The sequence below is a fragment of the Mustelus asterias genome, chromosome 21 (assembly GCF_964213995.1).
Source record: "Mustelus asterias chromosome 21, sMusAst1.hap1.1, whole genome shotgun sequence".
Classification (NCBI taxonomy): Eukaryota; Metazoa; Chordata; class Chondrichthyes; order Carcharhiniformes; family Triakidae; genus Mustelus; species Mustelus asterias.
Genome location: NC_135821.1, coordinates 37,994,877 through 38,016,377, shown reverse-complemented (window position 1 = coordinate 38,016,377; position 21,501 = coordinate 37,994,877). Strand labels below are relative to the sequence as shown.

At 41.9% G+C, this 21,501-nt stretch overlaps 1 protein-coding gene across 2 annotated transcripts in view; it reads right to left on the bottom strand.

Annotated features, from left to right (window-relative positions):
- The window catches only part of inpp5b (inositol polyphosphate-5-phosphatase B), a 140,943-nt gene extending 123,178 nt beyond the window's left edge, over positions 1 to 17,765 (bottom strand). For both annotated transcript variants that reach the window (XM_078237763.1, XM_078237764.1), the window contains exons 1-4: positions 17,692 to 17,765; positions 15,125 to 15,222; positions 9,571 to 9,594; positions 2,254 to 2,364 (exon numbers count right to left, since the gene is read on the bottom strand). In XM_078237763.1, the coding sequence (XP_078093889.1) occupies positions 2,254 to 2,364; positions 9,571 to 9,594; positions 15,125 to 15,215 (226 nt within the window). In that variant the 5' untranslated portion in view covers positions 15,216 to 15,222; positions 17,692 to 17,765. The remainder of the gene's footprint in view (positions 1 to 2,253; positions 2,365 to 9,570; positions 9,595 to 15,124; positions 15,223 to 17,691) is intronic.
- Between the last annotated feature and the right edge of the window lie 3,736 nt (positions 17,766 to 21,501).

Below are 21,501 nucleotides of genomic sequence, written 5' to 3'. Positions count from 1 at the left end.
ATATGGCGCTAAACCCCCAGATGCATAATTAATGTAGTCGGGGGCAGAAGATGTGGTGGGTTTTCCCATCGACCTCCGTAGCGGAAAACATTCCTTGTTCCTGCACCCATCACAGGACATAGTCCCAGATAGGAGAATGCCACCCAATGTTTTAAGTCCAGATACATCACCATGCCATTAGATTTGATTGCAATATGGGCAACCATAAAATCATAGAATCATGGAATCCTTACAGTGCAGAGGGAGGCCATTCAACCCACCGAGTCTGCACTGACAACTATTCCACCTAGGCCCCATCCCTGTAACCCCACATATTTACCCTGTTAATCCCCCTGACACTAAGGGGCAATTTAGCACGGCCAATCCACCTAACCCGCACATCTTTGGAAAAATGATACAGCGCAGGAGACCATTCAGCACATTATCACTGTGCCAGCCCTTTGCAAAAGCTACCTATTTGTCACTCCCTTCCTCTTCCTCTGGAGTTCTGCATTTTTTTCTCTCAAGTATTAATCCAATTGCATACCATATGAATTGTTTCCATCACTCTTTCAGACAGTGAATTCACTATCATTACAACTCACTGTGTAACAATTTGATTCTTGTACCACAATTGGTTCTTTTGCCAATTATCTGTGTTCTCTGGTTCCTGGTTCTTTTGCCACTACAAGCACCACATCAACCACCCAGCCCTCAACAACTCTCTCAGTATTCCATCAAAGATCTCAGTTGAGTTAGTCACAGATGATTTGTCTTCAACAAATGGCTTTCATTTATTGACCATTTTTCCAAAATGTCAACTAATTTTGTCCAAGACAGTTATTTCTAAAAGCTTTACCACCGCCACAAGGCTAATTGGCCTATCAGTACCAAATTTAACCCTCTCTTGAACACTGGAACAACATAGATAATTCGCTGGCACCTCCCCCATATCCATCTTGTGACAACAGCCTCCACAATTTCCAACCTTACTTCCCTCTGCATCTTGGGTTGCATCTCACCAGATGACATTTCCACTTTTGAGTGTCACAAACCTTTAAGTACCTTATCTTCAGCTATCTCTATCCTGATCAATTTTTCTACCACTTCCTTCATTTCTGTGACATTGCATCCTTCTCCATTATAGAACAGGATGTTGCCCAAGTACTCATTTAATACCTCAGCTATATCCTCTGCTTCTCTTCTCCATATCTTCTCCTTTTTTGAATCCACACCCTTCCTTTGACTACCCTTTTCACTGTGTGTTAATTTGTAAAGGATTTTGGGGTTCCATTTTATGTTGCCCACTAATATATTCATATACATTATCTTTGCCCCTCTTTTATTTCTTTTTTTATATCTCTCCTGTACTTTTCAGATTCAGCTTGATTCTGTGTATCTTGCATAAGTCTAATTTTCTGTCTTATTTTAACCTCAGGCAGAGGTGCCCTTTCTCAAGCTCTCATAAGAATGTGCCTACTCTGCACTTGAACCATCTCCTCTTTTGCAGCCCTTCCATTTTTCAATTTGCTTTGATTATCAATCTTTTTACTCCAGTCCATCTGGCCAGATCTCCAACCACTCACTAAAGTTAGCCCTTCTCCAGGTAAGTAACTTTAGGCTTGATTTTAATTTTAGGCTTGACTCTCTCCCCCCCCCCCCGCCCCCCTTAGAGAGGTGACGAGACCTGTTCCTGAGTGTTCAAGCCTGGAGCACACTTGTAAGGCCTACTTCTATCAATGAAGGTACAGTATTTCTGCCCCTTGCAGGTCTACAAAACATTGTGAGCATCAGATGTGGAACAGAATCACACAGTGCAGAAGAGGCCCTTTGGCCCATCGAATCTGCACCGACACGTGAGAAACACCTGACCTAGATACCTATGTAAGAAGTCTAACAACACTAGGTTAAAGTAGTCTGTGTTGTAGGTTGACCTGAGTGGGTTTGTGATCTGTAGTCCTTTTGGTATCTTGTCTGCTTTCTTGCATCTTTGTAGAAACTTGATTTCTGTGTCGATATGCGCGATCTTCTTGGAGATCCTCTCCGAGAAGATACCTATATCCAGATCCATGTAGGACTCCAGATTATGCGCTCTACTTTTATGTTGTTGACATCGCATGGTGCAGAAGTAATCAGTGCCTGCCTCACCCCCTCAGAAAATAACTTGGCAAAACCTGGTCCTGATCCTACTTCCAGCACTGAACATCCCCACTGGCCCCAAATCGACTGGTATGTTTGGGAATCTAAATGCAAGAGTAATAAACATTTTCTTACCTTCACACGCCCTGCGGGCTTCCTGTAGGAATATCCTGGTCTGTGAACCAAAGGGGAGCTGAAGTTCGAGATCAACATCTCTTGATATTATTTTGACTGTGGTATCAGAACCTATATGGAGTGTCAATATGCAGTTCAGAACAACGTGATTGCAAGTTGGTCACATAGACCAGTGTGCACACAAGCCAACTCCACCACCATGGATTAATTATAGTACAAATCACAAACATAGATGACAGCGCACTATGAAATTTGCATTAGCTGAAGACTCAGAACTGGCTTTAAAACACGTATAAGCCAGTCTACATTTCAATGTATGACTTCCATTATTGAAACACAGTGGGGGGAGATTTTCCCAAAAAAATTCAAAGTGTCAACAACGGGTGGGAAAATGAAAGGTTTGCCCGCCTGTTTTTTGGCAAGCTGAGTCTCGGTAACTGATGGCCTCTGTTCAATACAGAGGCCATCAGGCGATTCATGCCAGTGGGAGGTGGGGGAAGGGGGCCTAAACCCGCCAGAAAGGCGGCAGCAGAATGCTGGCCCTCCCCAGAGAACGCTGGCCTCCCGAACACCCCCCATCCACACCCCCAATCCCAGCCCCACGATTAACCCCCAGCCCCCGATGCAGAGTTCCCCCCCTCCCCCTGCCAGTGCCAGGATGGCACTGCCCTCCCCTTGACCCGTGATCTCCTGGAGGGCCTCCCACCAGCGAGGCCATCACATCTGGTTCCCATTGCTGAGGACCAGCTGTGATCCGCGCTGATGTGAATCTCCACCAGCGAGGTCAGAGAGCCAAGTGAACCCAGGCAACAATGTCCGGAGACTCACTAAATCCATTTAAATAAGAGCATGAATATTAAAATCAGCCTGATTACATCAAAAAAATGCTCGGGACAATCACAATCTGCTGGGCGCGATTCAGATTTTTGGCCTCCCGCTGAAATTTCCCGCCCCCGCTACATTACTCGACCAGCGTAATGGGGCAGGAAAATTGCACCCAGTATGATTTATGCACCATATAAAGGGGTGATTTCTTGCACCAATATCTGGACAGAAATCCCAATTGTTTTGCTGATGCCCTCATGGGAAAAGGTATATGGGGCAAAACTTTCTCAAGGAGCTAAATATTTTTTGCTTTCTTAGAAATATAAACTTTCGGGAAGGCACGGTGGCACAGTGTTTAGCACTGCTGCGTCACAGCTCCAGCGACCCAGGTTCGATTCTCGGCTTGGGTCACCATCTGTGTGCAGTTTGCACATTCTCCCCGTGTCTCCATGGGTTTCCTCACACAGTCCAAAGATGTGTGGGTTAGGTGGATTGGCCATGCTAAATTGCCTCTAAATGTCAGGTGTATTAGCTCGGATAAATGCATGGGGTTATGGGGATAGGGCCTGGATAGTCAGTGCAGACTTGATGGGCCAAACGGCCTCCTTCTGCACTGTAGGATTCTCTTCTGTTCTATTCTAAATTATAAGTAATAAATTTCACTCTTTTCAAGCACATTCAGAAAACCACACTTTCGCACAAGTAAGCACATTTAACTAAAACAGCTACAAATATGATTGCAACAGAAAATGACATTCTTTGCGACCAGAGGATTTTAATGCTGTGGTTACATCTTGGGCCATTGAAATGAAAACACTCAGTGAACTGTGATATAAAACCTGTGATAATACTGACCCCCAGTGGGATAAACTAGCCTCTGATGCCTACCAAAAGTGTTATTTGCACCAATAGGACCAGCATTGGCATCAAAATCACAAATCATCCCAAATAGTTTGCACCTTAAAGGCTGGATTTCCTCTCATTTCAAATACCACCTATTCTAGAAAGTCTGATTTAAAGTTTTAAAGTTTATTTATTAGTGTCACAAGTAGGCTTACGTTAACACTACAATGAAGTTACTGTGAAAATCCCCTAGTCGCCACACTCCGGCGCCTGTTCGGGTACAATTAGTGAGAATTTAGCATGGCCAATGCACCCTAACTAGCACATCTTTCAGACTGTGGGAGGAAACCTGAGAACCTGGAGAAAATCCACGCAGATATGGGGAGAACGTGCAAACTCCACACAGACAGTGACACAAACCGGGAATCAAAGTCGGTTCCCTGGTGCTGTGAGGCAGCAATGCTAACCACTCTGCCACCGTGTTAGTGGTGTAATAATTAAAATAAAACTTTTAGACTGCACTGAATCGTTCAAGGAACTCTGAAGTGGTTTGTGTTCCCGAATAATTAACTTTAAAATTATAAACATGCACACAGTTTAGCAACTTGAAAACTTACCAATTAAAAGACTCTAAAAAAAGCACATAAAGCAAAAGCTAAATCTGGAAAACCCCTCATAAAAATTGAAAGCTCTGCAAAAGTCTGGTGAACCTTCGCAGCACTTCCGCTACAGCAAATATATCCTTACTCAGACACAGAGATCAAAACCACACACAATACTCAAAGCGTGGTTTCTGCAAGGCCCTGTCCAGCTGCAGCAAGACATCCTTGCTCTTGTATTTAAGTGCAATGAAGGTCAACATAACATTTGGCTAACACTGTTGCCACATAGCGCCATAGACCCGTGTTCGATTCCCGGGTTGGGTCACTGTCCATGTGACGTCTGCACATTCTCCCCGTGTCTGCTTGGATTTCCTCCGGGTGTTCAGATTTCCTCCCACAGTCCAAAAGACGTGCTGGTTAGGTGCATTGGCTATGCTAATTTCTCCCTCAGTGTACCCGGACAGATGCCAGAGTGTGGCGACTAGGGGATTTTCACAGTAACTTCACTGCAGTGTTAACGTAGGTCTACCTGTGACATTAATAAATAAACTTAAACATTTGCCTTCCTAACTGCTTGCTGTAACTGCAAGCTTGCATAACTATAGGGTTCATGGTGGGAGATATAGGAAGGATATCAGAGGTAGGTTCTTTACGCAGAGAGTGGTTGGGGTGTGGAATGGACTGCCTGCAGTGATAGTGGAGTCAGACACTTTAGGAACATTTAAGCGGTTATTGGATAGGCACATGGAGCACACCAGGATGATAGGGAGTGGGATAGCTTGATCTTGGTCTCAGATAAAGCTCGGCACAACATCGGGGCCAAAGAGCCTGTTCTGTGCTGTACTGTTCTATGCTTTCAGTGACTGGTATACTAGGATGCCCAGGTCCCTTTGTGTGACAATATTTCCCAATCCAATTAAATAATATTCTGCCATTGTGTTTCTCCATCCAAAGTGGATAACTTCACATTTACCCACATTATACTGCATCTGCCCAATCACAACTTATCAATCACCTTGAAGCCTCTTAACATCTTCTTCACCACACACCTTCCCACCAAGTTTTGTGTTATCAGCAAACTTGGAAGTATTACATTTAGTTCCCTCATCCAAATCATTGATGTATATTATGAATAGCTAGCACCCACCCCTGATCCCTGCGGGACCTCACTAGTCTCTGCCTACCACTTCAAAAAAGACCCATTTATTCCTACTCTTTATTTCCTGTCTGCTGACCAATTCTCAATCCATGCCAATATATTACTCCTAATCCCATGTGCTTTAACTTTGCATGCTAACCTCTGATGTCAAAAGTTTTCTGAAAATCCAAATAGACCTATTCTACTAGTAACATCTTCAAAGAACACCAGTAGGTTTGTTAAACATGATTTCCCTTTCATAAATCCACATGCTGACTTTATCTCATCCCATTGATATTTTCTAAGTGAACTGTTATCACATCCTTCATAATAAACTCTAGCATTTTCCCTACTACTGTTAGGCTAGCGGGTCTGTAATTCCCTGTTTTCTCCCTCCCTTTTTTTATATGGACAAGTTACATTTACCACCCTCCAACCTGGTGGAATTGTTCCAGAATCTACAGAATTTTGGAAGATGATAACCAATGCATTCACTATCTCCATGGCCACCTCCTTTATTACCGTGAGATGTAGATTATCAGCCCTGGGGATTTATTGGCTTTCAGTTGCATTAATTTCTCCAACACTCTTTTACTAATAATACAATTCCTCCTTCTCATTAGACCCTGGATTCCTTAGCATTTCTGGGAAGTTATTTGTGTCTTCCTTCATGAAGACAGAACTAAAGTAGTTTAATTGCTCTGCCGTTTCCTAGGTCTCCAGTATAAATTCTCCTGTTTCGGACTGTAACAGACCAACATTTGTCTTCACTAATCTTTTTCATACTTACGGGAGCTTTTACTGTTCACTTTTATGATCCTTGCAAGTTTACTCTCATACTCTATTTTCCCCTCTCAATCAATCTTTTTGTCCTCCTTTGCTGAATACTGAAATTATCTCAATTCTCAGGCTTGCTACTTTTTCTAGCAACTTTATATGACTCCTCCTTGGATCTAATATTATCCTTAATTTCTTTTGTTAGTCGTGGTTGGGCCACTTGATTTGATTTATTGTCACATGTATTAACAGACAGAGAAAAGTATTGTTTCTTGCGCGCTATACAGACAAAGCATACTGTTCATAGAGAAGGAAATGAGAGATTGCAGAATGTAGTGTTACAGACATAGCTAGGGTATAGAGAAAGCGCCACAAAGGAATATATAATTATTGCAATTCATACATTCATTCCTTAAATATTAGCCAATGTCTATTCACCGTCATGCCTTGTTATGAAGTTCTCCAATCTATCTTCATAAGTTCATAAGATATAGGAACAGAATTAGGCCATTCGGCCCATCGAGTCCACTCCGCCATTTGATCATGGCTGATATGCTCCTCATCCCCATTTTCCTGTCTTTTCCCCATAACCTTTCAGCCCATTACCAATTAAAAATCTGTCGAACTCCTCCTTAAATTTACTCACTGTTCCAGCATCCACTGCACTTTGGGGAAGCGAATTCCAGATTCACAACCCCTTGGGAGAAGTAGCTTCTCCTCAACTCTGTTTTAAATTTGCTACGCCTTATCCTAGGACTATGACCTCTCATCCTAGAATGCCCCACCAGCGGAAGCATCTGCCTCATGTCCACTTTATTCATACCTTTTATCATCTTATGTAGCTCAATTTGATCTCCCCTCATTCTTCTAAATTCCAGAGAGTATCGGCCTAAACTGTTCAATCTCTCTTCATACAACAAACACCTAATCTCTGGAATCAATCTAGTGAACCTCCTCTGAACTGCCTCCATTACATCTTTCCTCAAATATGGGGACCAAAACTGCACAATACTTCAGGTGCAGCCTCACAAATGCTTTATATAGGCATTATATAATTATTACCTTTATATACTATTCCTTTAGCTTTCAATGCCAACATTCCATTATCTTTCTTTATTATCAGCGCTTTACTTGCATGCTAGTTTTCTGTGACTCATGAACGAGGACACTTAGATCCCTCTGCACCAGAGCACCCCAAGTCTCTCCCCATTTAGATAATAAGTTGCCTTCCCATTTCTGTGACCAAAATGCATGACCTCACACTTATCCACATTAAACTCCATCTGCCACATTTTGGCCCACTCTCCTAACCTTAATCTTAGCCAATACAAGTCTGGTTCTTTTGTAGTTTCCTTTGTTTAAATTTAGGACCCTAGTTTCAGATTGACTTCTTCACTTTCCATCCTAATGAAGAATTCTATCATGTTATGGTCACTGCTCCTGAAAGGACCCCACACAAGATTATTAATTAACCACTTGTCATTGCAAAATACCAAATCTAGGATGGCAAATTCCCTAGTTGTTTCCTAAACATACTGGTCGAAAAAAATCATCTCCTCCACACTTCAGGAATTCATCTGCCACAGTATTGCTGCTAATTTGGTTTGCCCAATCTCGATGTAGATTGAAGTCACTCGTGATTACTGTAGTCCCCTTGTTACATGCATCTCAAATTTCCTGTTTCATGCTGTCCCCTTCCTTACCACTACTGTTTGGAGGCCTATAGACAACTTCCACTAATGTTTTCTGCCCCTTGTCACTTGTTAGCTCCACCCACACTGATTCTACATCTAGATTTTCTGAACCAATATCCTCTTGTGCATTGCACAAGAGTAAAGGTTCAGTGGACAGTAACTTTCCACACAAGTTCAGTCAGGCCATCTGAAAGATTGGATCAAAGCTGAGGTGATCGGCACTGGGGGCAAGAAGAGAAAGTACTCCTCCATGCTTCACATCTCCAGATTGCTCTTGCCTTTTTCAGTGAGTGAACTAGCAGCTATCTAGCCCATTCTAGTCTCTGGTGGAAAAACTGTTCAGCTCCTTCAAACAACCGCCAGTGGGTGCGAGCTGCTTAATCACTAAATTTCAATGTTTGTCAACGGAATAAAGATTCAGAAGTTCGTTATCTTTCCTTCATAAGCAAACTTAGCAGATTACCACAGCTTCAGAACACAGGAAAAAATGAGTCAGCTTTTCAAATGTACAGTCACAATGCTGCTGCTGAATCTCAATCTTCCCGCTGTTGCCTCTGTGCTCTGACCTCTCTCTGAATCCCAAGATTTGTCATCACTCTACAAACCGTTGGATGGTCAGTGCAATACTCTGTCCTGTCCCAGAGATGGGCAACTCAAGTGTGCTGAATTTCAGCAATTTGAAATCAAGTCCTAAGAATCTTCCTCCTCCCAAGACTGTTTGAAAAGCTCGATAGTTTGCCATCAGAAAGGAAAATGGTGTAAGTGGCAAAGCTGGTTTCTCACAAGCCAGAACTTGCGGCCAAAGCAATTTCCTGGAGGAAGCTGAATGAATGTAGTCAGTTGGACAGCATAACCCTGGAAGTTTGTAGCTCCTCAGTTGTAACTTCACAAACTCTGTGACCTTCAGTGCATCCAAAATATTTTATTCAAGTCCTGTTCACCCATCATTCATGTCCATTGTGATCAACCTTAACTCCAAGTCCCCGAATGCCATCAATTTAGAATTCTGAACATTACATTTAAACTCTCAAGTCCTGTCCCCCCAATCCTTCTGTATAATCTGTTTCAAACCTGCAAGTTATTTCCCGAACTTGCTATCCCTCTAACTTAATCTCTTCAGCATTTATCCACCCCCATGCTTCACCCACCCCAATAGCTGTGCCTTCAGCCAGCCCCATGCCCCCACCCTCTACACTCTCTACCTTCCTTTACTCCTTCAACACCCTCCCTTTCATCCACTTCTTTGGCCAGGTTTTAGAGCATCCTTTCTAATATTGCCTTCTTTGGCTCAGCATTCTTTTTTTTTCAATTATGCCTCTGAGCAGCAGCTTGGGACATCATGTTGCTGTGCTAAAGGCAGTATATAAATGCATAAGTAAGTATGAATTTGTCAGTTTAGAAATATATGTATGAGACAGCTAAAACAAATACGACTTACCAATAATATGTGCATCTCGAATCACTGAAAAGCAAATGGAAAAATATCATTAGCATACTGTGCAATGCTCAACATTTATAAGACTGATATATTTGTTCACTTAGACACAACCTGCACAATGTTCAAGAGAAGTGATTGCATCAGAGCAATTTTGTTTTCGCACTCAGTAATTGGCCAGTTCTTCTTACTTCATTTATTGAATTACATAGAATTTACAGCACACAAGCAGATCATTCAATCCCAGCTTGTCTGTGCCAGTGCTTATGCTCCACAAAACCATCTCCCCTTACTTCACCGCACCATCTTAACATATGCTTCCCTTCCTTTCTCCCTCATGTGCTTATCAAGCTTCATATTAACTGCGTCTGTGCTATTTGATTCAACTTCTCAATGTGACAAGTACTGCAATCTTATTACTTTCAGAGTGAAAAAGTTTCTCTGAAATCCCGATTGGATTTATTAGTGACTGTCTCACTTTTATTACTGCCAGTTTTGGACTACACAACAAAGGGAAACATCTTTACATCTACTGAGCCCTTCATTACCTTATAGACCTCTAGTAGGTCTCCTCTAGAGAAAAGAGTCCCAGCCTATACAGTCTTATTTGACATTTATTGTAATGTGGGATAAAATTATGAATCAGGAGCAGCTTGCACTATGTTGACCCATATGCCTGGATTTTCCTTTTGTGCAATATCCCCTTTGTGGCCAGAAAGAACTGGAGAACATTCTGAAACAAGGTGAACTGGATTCCTGATTATGATATCATTAGTTTCCAAAAAAAGCCCATGAGACCTGAGGTTGCCATGGAGATGAACAGCTAAGACATAAGGAGTAAATAAAAACTTGGGGGTTGGGTTTCAACCTGTGACTCTGTTTAGCAGTTCACACAGAGAATTCATGCGAGAAAAAATAAGAAAGGTTCTGTCTGAATGGAACATTTTCCTGTTTGTCAATTTTCAAACTGATCCTTGTAGTGAAACCAGTCCCTGACAATACAGCAAAGACTGTATTACTGTGTGTGTCATACAGTTGGAACAGAGAGTCTGAAAGCAGGAAGGGCAAAACATGATGGATTGGGCACAACCCAGAGCTGCTGTTTCAGGGTTGCCAGAGCCCTCCAGACCCTTTAAAGTGGTTGGAGAAGGGAGTCTCTGATGATTCTATGTCATCAGGACTGTCATGATCTGATTGAGAGCAGGAGAGCGGGTTCGCAGTTGTGCACCTTAATCAGTGGTAACAGTGTTTGAGGACTTAGATGGAACAAAGCTGCTGGGGAATGTGACTCAAGAGCTGAAGCGATTGGATGAGAAATGAGATATCCTACAAAACACAGGGTAAGTTGGAAAGACAGATGTTACCTGTGGTGCTGCACTTGTGCTGGGAGTAATGTGGGTGCTTGTAACTATCTGAGGCATATTTTTGTTTTATCTACTATTTAAAGTGAAATTTGTCTTGTCGTTTGAAATATCTTTTATTAATGTTTGAATTATATTGGTTTTAGGTGGTTTGTTACAGTAAAGGTTTCAAAATGCGACATCCTGTCCATCAGTTTTCTTTCTGTTGGCTTTGTAGGATTCCTTTCTTTTAAAGTTACAGTGGAACCCCGATTTAACGCGCCCCGATTTAGCGTGAATTCGGATATAACGCGATGGTGTCATTGGACCCTTTTTTCCCCGCTAATAATTGGCAAACTTAGCGCGACCCCGCTTTTTTCGCGACCCCGCTTTTATGGACCCCAACCATCGCGTTATAACGGGGCTGCACTGTATCAGTCTCTTCAGGGATCTTAACAGCACAGATTTTCAAAAGGCAGGATGTGTTTGGACAACGTTAGAGAAAAAGGAATAGATGAAGGAAATGCATTGGAAGTGGGTTGTACTAATTTTCAGAGGTACCACATAAAAAACTTGTGCCAAGTATAGTTGTGTACAGAATTAAGCATGATGTGATCACCTGGATAAAGATGGTACGGCAGAACACAAAGGTTGGAACTGAAAAAAGGAATGATGTTTTACAGGACTGTTTTTCCTTACTGCAAGTACAGAATTAACTGGTCAGGTTGGCAGAAAATTGGAAAATTGAATTCAACCTGGAGAAGTGCAAGGTAGTGCATTTAGGGAGGGCATATAAAGCAACAATACAATAAACAGTAGGGTACTGAAACCTGCAGTAGAAGAGTGACCTTGGAAAATGTGGCCAGATCTGCATCATGGAGGCAGATAGTGCAAGTCAAAACATTTTCTGACTCAGCAGACCTGACTCGATTTAAAAAGGGCCCAGTTAGGTCCAATTTTCATTCCGATGCAGAGACTGGATCAAGTTGGGCCTGCCAATCACAAAAACAGATTCAAACAAACCATGCGAGTGAGTGCCGACAGGGGCTGGTTAAATGGTTTACCTAGGTTCTCTGGGACTTCAGTTGTTTTAGATGCTGTTAGGCTCTCTAGCCTTCACTCCCCATGCCAATTCCATGCCCCCTTCAGGCCAACTCATGACCTCCACCCAGCCCCGAAGGCCCTTCATAGCCTCCATGCCACCTCCATAGTGCTCACCCTGGTGTGTACGATTGATGACGAAACCTCTAAGGCATATAAAGTAGGCCAAGATTAAGGTTCAGATTCAATGACTCATAGAGAAGGAAACCTCAGCAAAAATGGAACATTGACCAAATACTTTGGTTCTGTCTTCACAAAGGAAGACACAAATAATGCACCAGGAATGTTAGAGAACACAGGGAGGAACTGAAGAAGATCTTTAACAGTAGGAAATGGCGTTGGGGAAATTGATGGGATTGAAGGCCAATAAATGCCCAGGGTCTGATCATCTACATCCCAGAGAATTTAAGGAAGTGGCCTGAGAAATAGTGGATGCACTGGTGGTCATCTTCCCAGATTCTATAGACTCTGGAACAGTTCCTACAGATTGGAGGATAGCTGATGTACCCCATTAGTTAAAAAGGGAGGTAAAAAGATACTTCATTGTGATTTGGACAGGTTGAGCAAGTGTGCAAACACATTGCAGTATAATATGGATAAATGAGAGATTATCCATTTCTGGTAGCAAAAACAGGAAGGCAGATTACTATCTGACTGGCTATAGATTGAAAGAAGGGAATGTGCAATGAGAGCTGGGTGTCCTCATACACCAGTCGCTGAAGGTAAGCATGCAGGTGCAGCAGGCGGGAAAGGAGGCAAATGGTATGTTGGTCTTCATGGCGAGAGGAACAGGGATGTTACACAGGACCTTGGTGAGGGCACACCTAGAATACTGTGTGCAGTTTTGGTCTCCTTATCTGAGGAAAGATGTTCTTGCTCTAGAAGGAGTGCAGGGAAGGTTTACCAGACTGATTCCTGGGATGATGGGATTGACGTATGAGGAGAGATTGAGTTGGTTAGGATTATATTCGCTGAAGTTAGAAGAATGAGGGGGCGATCTCATAGAGCTCTATAAAATTCTAACAGGACTAGACAGGGTAGACACAGGATGTTCCCGATTGTGGGGATATCCAGAACCAGTGGGTCATAGTCTGAGAATACGGGGTAACCCATTTAGGACTGAGGGGAGGAGAAATTTCTTCACCCAGAGAGTGGTAAGTCTGCAAAATTCTCTATCACAGAATGTAGATGAGGCCAAAACATTGTATGTTTTCAAGGAGATATAGCTCTTGGGGCTAAAGTGATCAAAGGATATGGGGGGAAAAAAGAACAGGTTACTGATCAGCCATGATCATAATGAATGGTGGAGCAGACTCAAAGGGCTGAATGGCCTATTCCTGCTCCTAATTTCTTTATTTCTATGATTTCAGATGTGGTAGAAAAATGCACAAGAACTACAGCTTTATACACTGCAAGTTTGATACCTCGTTTTCTCCATGGTCTCTTGGATTAATGGGCAAATGTGGCAATTTGTCACCTCATTTTCAGACACTGAAGTTGTCTACAGCCATTACAAATGTGTCCTAGTAGTTATAGCAGGTGGGTATAGTCAGAACTTGGTGGTGGTTGGTGTAGTATTTCTGTTTCCCTTAAGCTGATGGCTCACCCATAGTCGCCAGCCACTTTTGAAAAACACTCCGTGATCCTCTGAAGGCCATGCTTACAGCGTCACACGAGGATGCAGTAATTGGCAAACAGCAATTTCCACATCATCATCTGCAATAGCTTAATTGAGGACTTCAGTTGTCTTAAGTTGAAATGACTGCCATCTGTTTTGAACTGGATGTACATTTCATCAACATTTCCATCAAATGCACCAGAAAATATGGCAGAAGAATATACTGAAGAGTACATGGGCCATGACACCAGGCTGCTTCCCATCACTTGTTAGGTCAAGGGGGTCTGTGTATTCACTATAGTCAGTAATTCTGACCATTATTGTGAAACTGCTGTATCAGATTTACAGGTTGAGCAGGGCATCCAAATTTAAGACTTTTCACAAGGCCCCTCTGCTTAAGAGGCCTTTGTCAGGTCAACAAAGGCAGAGTAGAGCCCCATCTTTTATTGACAGCATTTCTCATGTTTTTTTTCCAAAGGGTAAAGACCATCGCGAAAGTGCCTCTGCCTTTCTTGAACCCATTCTGACTTTCTGGCAGTACACATTCTGCTTCTACAACTTACCAGTCTGCTGGGTAGAACTTTTACTGGAATCTTACCAGCTATCACAAGCAATGAGATTCCTCTGTGGTTCTCACACACTGATATTTGCCCATTTTCCTTTGAACATGTTAAAAATTTTCACAGTAACTTCATTGCAGTGTTAATGTAAGCTTTACTTGTGACTAATAAATAAACTAAACTAAAAACTGTGGCATCCTTGAAGTCCTGAGGAATGGTTTGGTGCTCCCACATTCTGTGATTGTGATGGCTGGGATCCCCCAGATTTGTAAATTTCTCCTGGGATTCTCCTGGGTTTGAGCCTGGCGCATATCTTGAGGGTAAACCTCCACAACAGAGGGTTTGCTGTCAGGTTTTTACATTTGGAGTATGTGCATTACTAAAATCTAGGTCAATCTACATTACTGTAGGATGTAAATTTTATAGCACATTTATCACAAGTTGGAATTGATATTTCTTTGCAATAAAAGCAAGATATTGCGAATGCTGGAGATCTGAAATATAAACAGAAAGTGCCAGAGAAACACAGCAGGTCTGGCAGCATCTGTGGTGACAGAAAGAGAACCAACATATAGAGTCCAAAATGACTATTCTTTGGAACTCCGGAGCAGTTCTGAAGAAGAGTTGTATGGACTTGAAACTCTGTTTCTCCCTTCACTGATGCAGCCAGACTGAGTTTTCTAGCACTTTCTGTTTTTATTATTGGTATTTTTGCATTACTCTCATTAATGCATCAAGTTATTTCAATAGTTTTACTGGGTACAATGTAACCAGTGGGCGATCCAGTGTAATTCACAAAGAGATAAACTCAGTATTGGCTTGACCATTTGGGGAAAGCTTCCAATGGGAGAGAAACATTTATCCTCTCGGAGGACCAAAGTGTTAGGCCACTTCTCATGCATCATCTATCTAGGATTACAAGAGTAGCAAATCAGTACCTTCCTCAATAACAAAATCTTCTGACACAGGTACTATTTCTTGCAATGAAACATCTTCTGCAATGATCGCCATTCTTCGATGAGTGTACATAAAAACCCTAAGAGGAAAGACTCATGTTTAAAGACTGAAAAAAATGAACAAGGCAAACAGTAAAGCGGCATAACTTTTGAAAATTCATTACCAGGATGTAGGCATCCCTAACAAGGTCAGTATTTAATGCCTAGCCTGAGCTGCCAAGAAGATTTATCTTGAAATGCTCCCAGTGGTTTCATACAACTGGGTGGCTTGCTAGTCATCTCAGAGGGCAGCCAAGACTCAACAGTGTTTGTGTGGGACTGGATCACACACAGGCCAGACCAGGCAAGGATGTTATCATGTGCTTATAGCAATTTGAAAGCATTTTGATCACTTCTATTAAGTCTTTTTTTCATATTATGATTTCTTTTAGAAATTAAATTCAAATTCTCAAATGGTGGTGATGCAATTTGAACTCACAATCTCTGGATAAATTCTGGGGTAAACATCCAGTAATATAGCCACTAGTGTGACGAACAGGGTAATGCTTCTAAAAATCAATCAATCAAAAATCAGTCACAGCTCCCGGAAACTAAATGTCAGTTTGGTGGTGGAAATAGGTTGAGTGAAATGAAAAATCAAAATGTCTTGTAGTTTCATGGCAAAAGGTTTAAAAAGTCCTTTCGGTACAACAGAAACCATCAGACATATGTTCAACTAATCAAAAGAACTTCCCCAAATAGAAATCTGTATATTTTTCAAATCTATATTTTTAGTAAAAGCTTACTTTTTGATCTTTGCGTCAATACCTCTGATTTAGTAAAGCTAGTCCTCAGTGAATGGAGCTCGCTATGATGACCTTTGCAACCAGCTTCATGCTGCATTCTCGTAGGCAACTTTCTAACATATAGGACTTGGCTGAATTTGATTTCTCGTTCTAAGCATCAGCATGAAATAACTTGATTGATGATATTTACAACTGTTGGAACAAGAAACTCACTCAGTAAAAGCTATGGCCTAGAATTTGAGGGACTTTTGACAGCAAACCGTCAGACTTTGGGTCATCACCACCACCAGCCACCCCACCCCCCCAACCTTGCCCCTGAACCTGAACTCAACGACAGGATTGAGCACAGCTAAGGATGAACATGGAAGTCCTGGCATTGCAGTGTCTTATGCTGCACTGTGGAACCCAAACCCAACCCAGCCAACAATCACTGAAATCTGGAGACAATAACCCCTTTCAGCCTCTCATTGCTGTGAAAAGCCCCATTAAAACATTGTTTAATGGGTGCAATGAAAAGGTTTTCAAACAGAAATCTGAGTAGTAACTGCTGCTCAACAACTGACCTGGTCTGAAAAATATATGGACTATTGTTAAATGTCGACACACATATTGATTGCTATCTTTTAAATAATTAAAAAAGATTTTTCATGCTATTTCAGCTTCCATCTTCACCTCATGTCTATGCTCCAATCTTTATTTTTTGTTTTTAAAGTGGCTTGATTATTAATGCATTTCCTGCCTGGCTATGAATGTTGCTTGAACAAGTTGATGATATTAATTTGACACTGGAAATAACTCTCCCAATGTGCAATTGATTGTAAAGTTCTCACTACAGAGATGACAAGATCTCTCAGCACAGCTTTTTTTTTTGAGGTCAGCAGTGAGAACCCTTACTTTGCCACTGACCATAAAATCCAGACCACTGTCCTTAAGGCTAAAGAAAAATACTGAAACAAAAAGTCTTGATTTGAAGGGCATAATTCATCTGGGTTACAGACTGCGATTGGAAATCACCCTGCCCAATTAATGGAATCAGTGAGATCCCGGCAACTAACAGCTACCTTACATGTAACACTTCAGTTAGGTGAATAGATTGGTTAGGCTAATCCTCAGAGAGGATTGAGGGAGTCTTTGATAGAGGTGGTCAAAATCATGAGGGGTCTGGACAGAGTAGACAGGGACAAACTGTTCCTATTGGCGGAAGAGCTAATAACCAGAGGACACCAACTTAAAGTGATTTGCATCATGAGAAAAAAAACTTTTTTTCTAAGTGCTGCAATGTTTAGGATCTGGTTTGCGTTGCCTGATAATGTGGTGGAGGCAGATTCCCCATGCCTTTCAAAAGACAATCAAATAATTATCTCTGGAGACAAGATTTGCAGGGCTAACAGGAAAAGGCAGGGAAATGGAACTAGCTGAATTGTCCACACACGAGTTCGCAAGGACACAATGAGCCAAATGGCCTCCTGTGCAGCAGTCATTCTATAATTCTAAGTGCAGGATATTAAAGGCAGACTCTTTCCTGTGATAGAAAAATCATCAGAAAATTAGCCCATGAATAGGTCTGATTCAATCCCAGTTTAATATTATCTGCAATCTTAAAATGGAATTATGTGATGCTAGGTTGTCCATCATTTGCCACTTAATGTTCACGATGAAGGATTGCACTGTGGGGTCAATAACAGGTAGAGTTCTCCATGTAGATGTAATTGAAAAACAAGAATCACAATAATACTTTAAAGTTTAGAAAAATAAGTAACTCACGCATATTCACTGTTGCATTCCACAAGTCCTATAATACGGCTTTCATTCGATTCTCCATCCTGTACAGTGCCTTGTACCGCATACAAAATAATGTTAAGGAACATAGAAAATAGGAGCAGGAATTGGCCATTCGGCCCCTTGAGCCTGCTCTGTCACTCAATTAGAGCATGGCTGACCGTCTAGCTCAATGTCATTTTCCCACACTCTCCCCATATCTCTTTATGCCTTTACCATGTAGAAATCTATCAATTTCTGTCTTGAACATATTCAATGATTGAGTTTCTACAACTATCTGGGGCAGAGAATTCCAAAGATTCACCATCCTCTGAGTAAAGAAATTCCTCTTTATCGCAATCTTAAATGGCCTGTCCCTTATTATGAGAATGTGTCCCCAGGTTGTAGGCTGCCTAGCCAGAGGAAACATCCTTCCTGCATCGACCTTACTGAGCCCTGTAAGAATTGTGTATGTTTCAATGAGATTGCCTCGCATTCTTCTAAACTCGAGAGAATACGGGCCCAGTCTCCTCAGTCTCTCCTTATAGAACAATCCTGCTCGCCCAAGCTTCAGGCTGGTAAACCTTCAATGCACTCGCTCTATGGCGAGGAAGAAACAGAACTACTCCAAGTATAAGAAGCGGTAATACTTGCAAATTTAACAAAGTCCTGTCTATCGTGCATCTTAAACTGCTTATAAGCTTCAGGTAGAACAGGTATTCCTAACCTCCCCTTTCCAGCTGCAACCTTTCCTGATGTCGAAAGTGGGTGGGGAGAAAAAGAGGGTGAGATAGGATATGTCCATACAGTTTAGCAATGTCAAAATCACATTTATCTATATAGGTGGGCTTACTCAAAGTCAGAATCAAATAACAATTCATTTACTTGACTGCCATTTAACCACCCCAGGGCTGGGCAGCAAAGCCATCACCTGAAGTGATGTCCCTTAGTTCAAGGTGAATATCAAACTTCACATACGATACTACATCCAAATGAAAGGTTATCTCAGGAGACAGTACTGTAATATGAATGAGCACTATCTAGTCAGTTTTTGGTCAGAAACAGAGGCTTGGACCTCAGCTATTTACAACTATATCAATGACTTAGATGAGGGAACTGATTGTAACATATTCAAGTGTGTTGACGATACAAAGTAGAATGGGAAAGTAAATGGTTAGGAAACGTTAAGAGCCTGGAGGAGGATATTGACAGATTGGCTGAGTGGGCAAGAACATGGCAGATGGTACAAACATGTGACAAAGTGTGACATTAACCACTTTGGTGGGAAAAGTAAAAAGCAGAATATTTTTTGATTGGCAAGAGACTGTCAAGTGTTTGCATTCAGAGGTCCCTAGGAGTCATTGTATCACAGAAAGTTAACAAACAGGTGCAGCAAACATTTGGCAAACTGTAGGTTAGCTTTTGTTACAAAAGCATTGGAGCATAAGAGCCAGGTTTCCACGACCTGAGTTGAGTAGCACCCGACTTTCTGGACTCATAAGAAAAGCCTCTGTAAATCTACTGCGAATCTTGTGATTTCCACTGGGTGCAGGTCCATTAACCCTAAAAACAGGCAACCATGAGGGCAGGAGAACTTCAAGGCGGGCTGCGTTAGCAAGCTTGCCTCAGTTCTCTGGGAAGTCATCCCAGTTGTTTCAGAAGTTGTTAGGCCCTCCAATCCTCCCCTCTCACCACCCTCCTACCTTTGCCATGCCACCTCTTTGGCCACTCACCCAGTATCCATGATGGACAAACCTCAGGAGCCATGTGGAGATTAAAAGAAAATCAGTAAGTTTCCAGCAATCTATTCTCGTTCTCATTTAGAATCCATTAAATCTCAAGTGGTTCATCTATTTTAAAAACAAATCCCACGGATCAAATCCCAAATCAAACGAACACCACATCAAAGGCAACTGATCCTGTAATAGCCTCTTTAAACAGTCAAACTATAAATTCAGAACTTCCTGCTGAGATACTGTAGCTTCAGAAACTCAGCCAAGTGTTAATAATGCCACTAGAAAAGCCCTTGGGGAAATGTCAACTATGGACACTATTGAAATTACACAACCAAATTATGGTCTGTTTGAATTCAGTAATGAGTGCAAATAGTGCTGCTGCGTGAATCACAACCCGCCCCTTCCCCCACCTAGAAATCTGGATCTGTCAGAAATGGGAACAGGTCTTCTACATTTGGGTCCAAAACACTATGAAAATCTGGCACTCATAATAAAGAAGTCTTACAACAATTATACAGGGCATTGGCGAGGCTATGCCTGAGATACTGTGTGCAGTTTGGTTGCCTTATAGGAGGAAAAACATACTTTCCCTTGAGGGAGTGCAGTAAGGGTTCACTAGACAAGTTATTGCGATAAGGGAGATTGTCCTATTCGGAGAGACTGAGTAAACACAATCTATATAAATTGGAGTTTAGAAGAATGAGGGGTAATATAATCAGAACATATAAAATTCTGAAAGAGCTTAATCCAGAACCCAGGGTGACAGTCTCAGAATAGTCCAAGTAAGACTGAGACAAGAAGAAATTTCTTCAATCAAAGGTTTTCAAATCTTTGGAGTTTTCTATCTCCAAGCGCTGTGCATAGTCAGCTGCTGAGTATGTTTAAGACAAAAGTGAATAGATTTTTGGGTACTAAGGGAATCATAAAATCATAGATGGGGATAGTGTGGGAGGGTAGGTTTGTGGAGATCAGTCATGATCTTGTTGAATGGTGGAACAGGTTCAAAAGTCCAAATGGTCTACTCAAGCTCATTTTATGGTCTTTCGAAATATTGTATCTTTTTGTCCTCCTAAATCTGAGGAGAGCAGGAGATGAAGGTCTATAAATTGAAGCAAATGAAAGAAAAGGTGGAAAAAGGATTGAGACACATCCAAAACAAGGCACCAACATAACACTTGACAATTAATTTAAGCTAAATTTAAAGGTGTGGGGGGGGGGGGCGGGGTGTCGGGGAGGAGTTGGGAGTGGAGATAGAGGCCTGAGTTTTTTATCTATTGGGCCTGGAAGTGGGTGTAAAATGGCCTTCCAGCCATGGAACAAGATTTTACACTGGCTGGCCAATTAACGGGTGTGTGAAATGCACGTAGGGAAAGACTCAATGCTGCTGGAGAGGACAGGAAGAGGGCACTTCTACTGTGCTCCCTTGGTTATCAGGTGGATGCTCAGGGGTTACACCCCAGGGAGACAAAGTAAGAGCAATTAAGGAGGCACCGGCCCCTAGGAACATCTCAGAACTCAGATGCTTCATTGGGATGGTCAACTATTATGGACAGTTCCTCCCAAATCTATCAACATTGTTCACATCATTGCGTGTGCTGTTAAAGGTGCGCCAGAGATGGTGTTGGAAAACACCACAAAACGAAGCTTTCAACCAAGTTAAGCAGGCACTTCAGTACAGTACATGCTTTTCAGTACATTTCGACCCTAAGAAGGTAGTACTCACATACGATGCATCACTGCATTGGGGTTGGGGCTGTGTTAGCTCACACAATGGATGACAATGCAGATGCCTTCAGCCATCTTGCGTTTCCAGAAAGCACATCACCGCCTAGTACTGCGAGAAATTGTAATGGCCTTAAAATTTCTGGACTTGTTACTTGTAACAGCACAGCAAATTAAGTAATGGACTAATAGAGGCCCACTATTATCAAAGATTAAACATATGATACTGCATGAATGGCAGAGTGAGAGAGCTTCAGAGGAAATTAAGCTTTATCGGCTCCGGAAAGATGAGCTTAGCTGTGAAGATGGTGTCATCCCCATACCAGCAAAAGAGTTATTGCTTAAAGAATTGCATAGC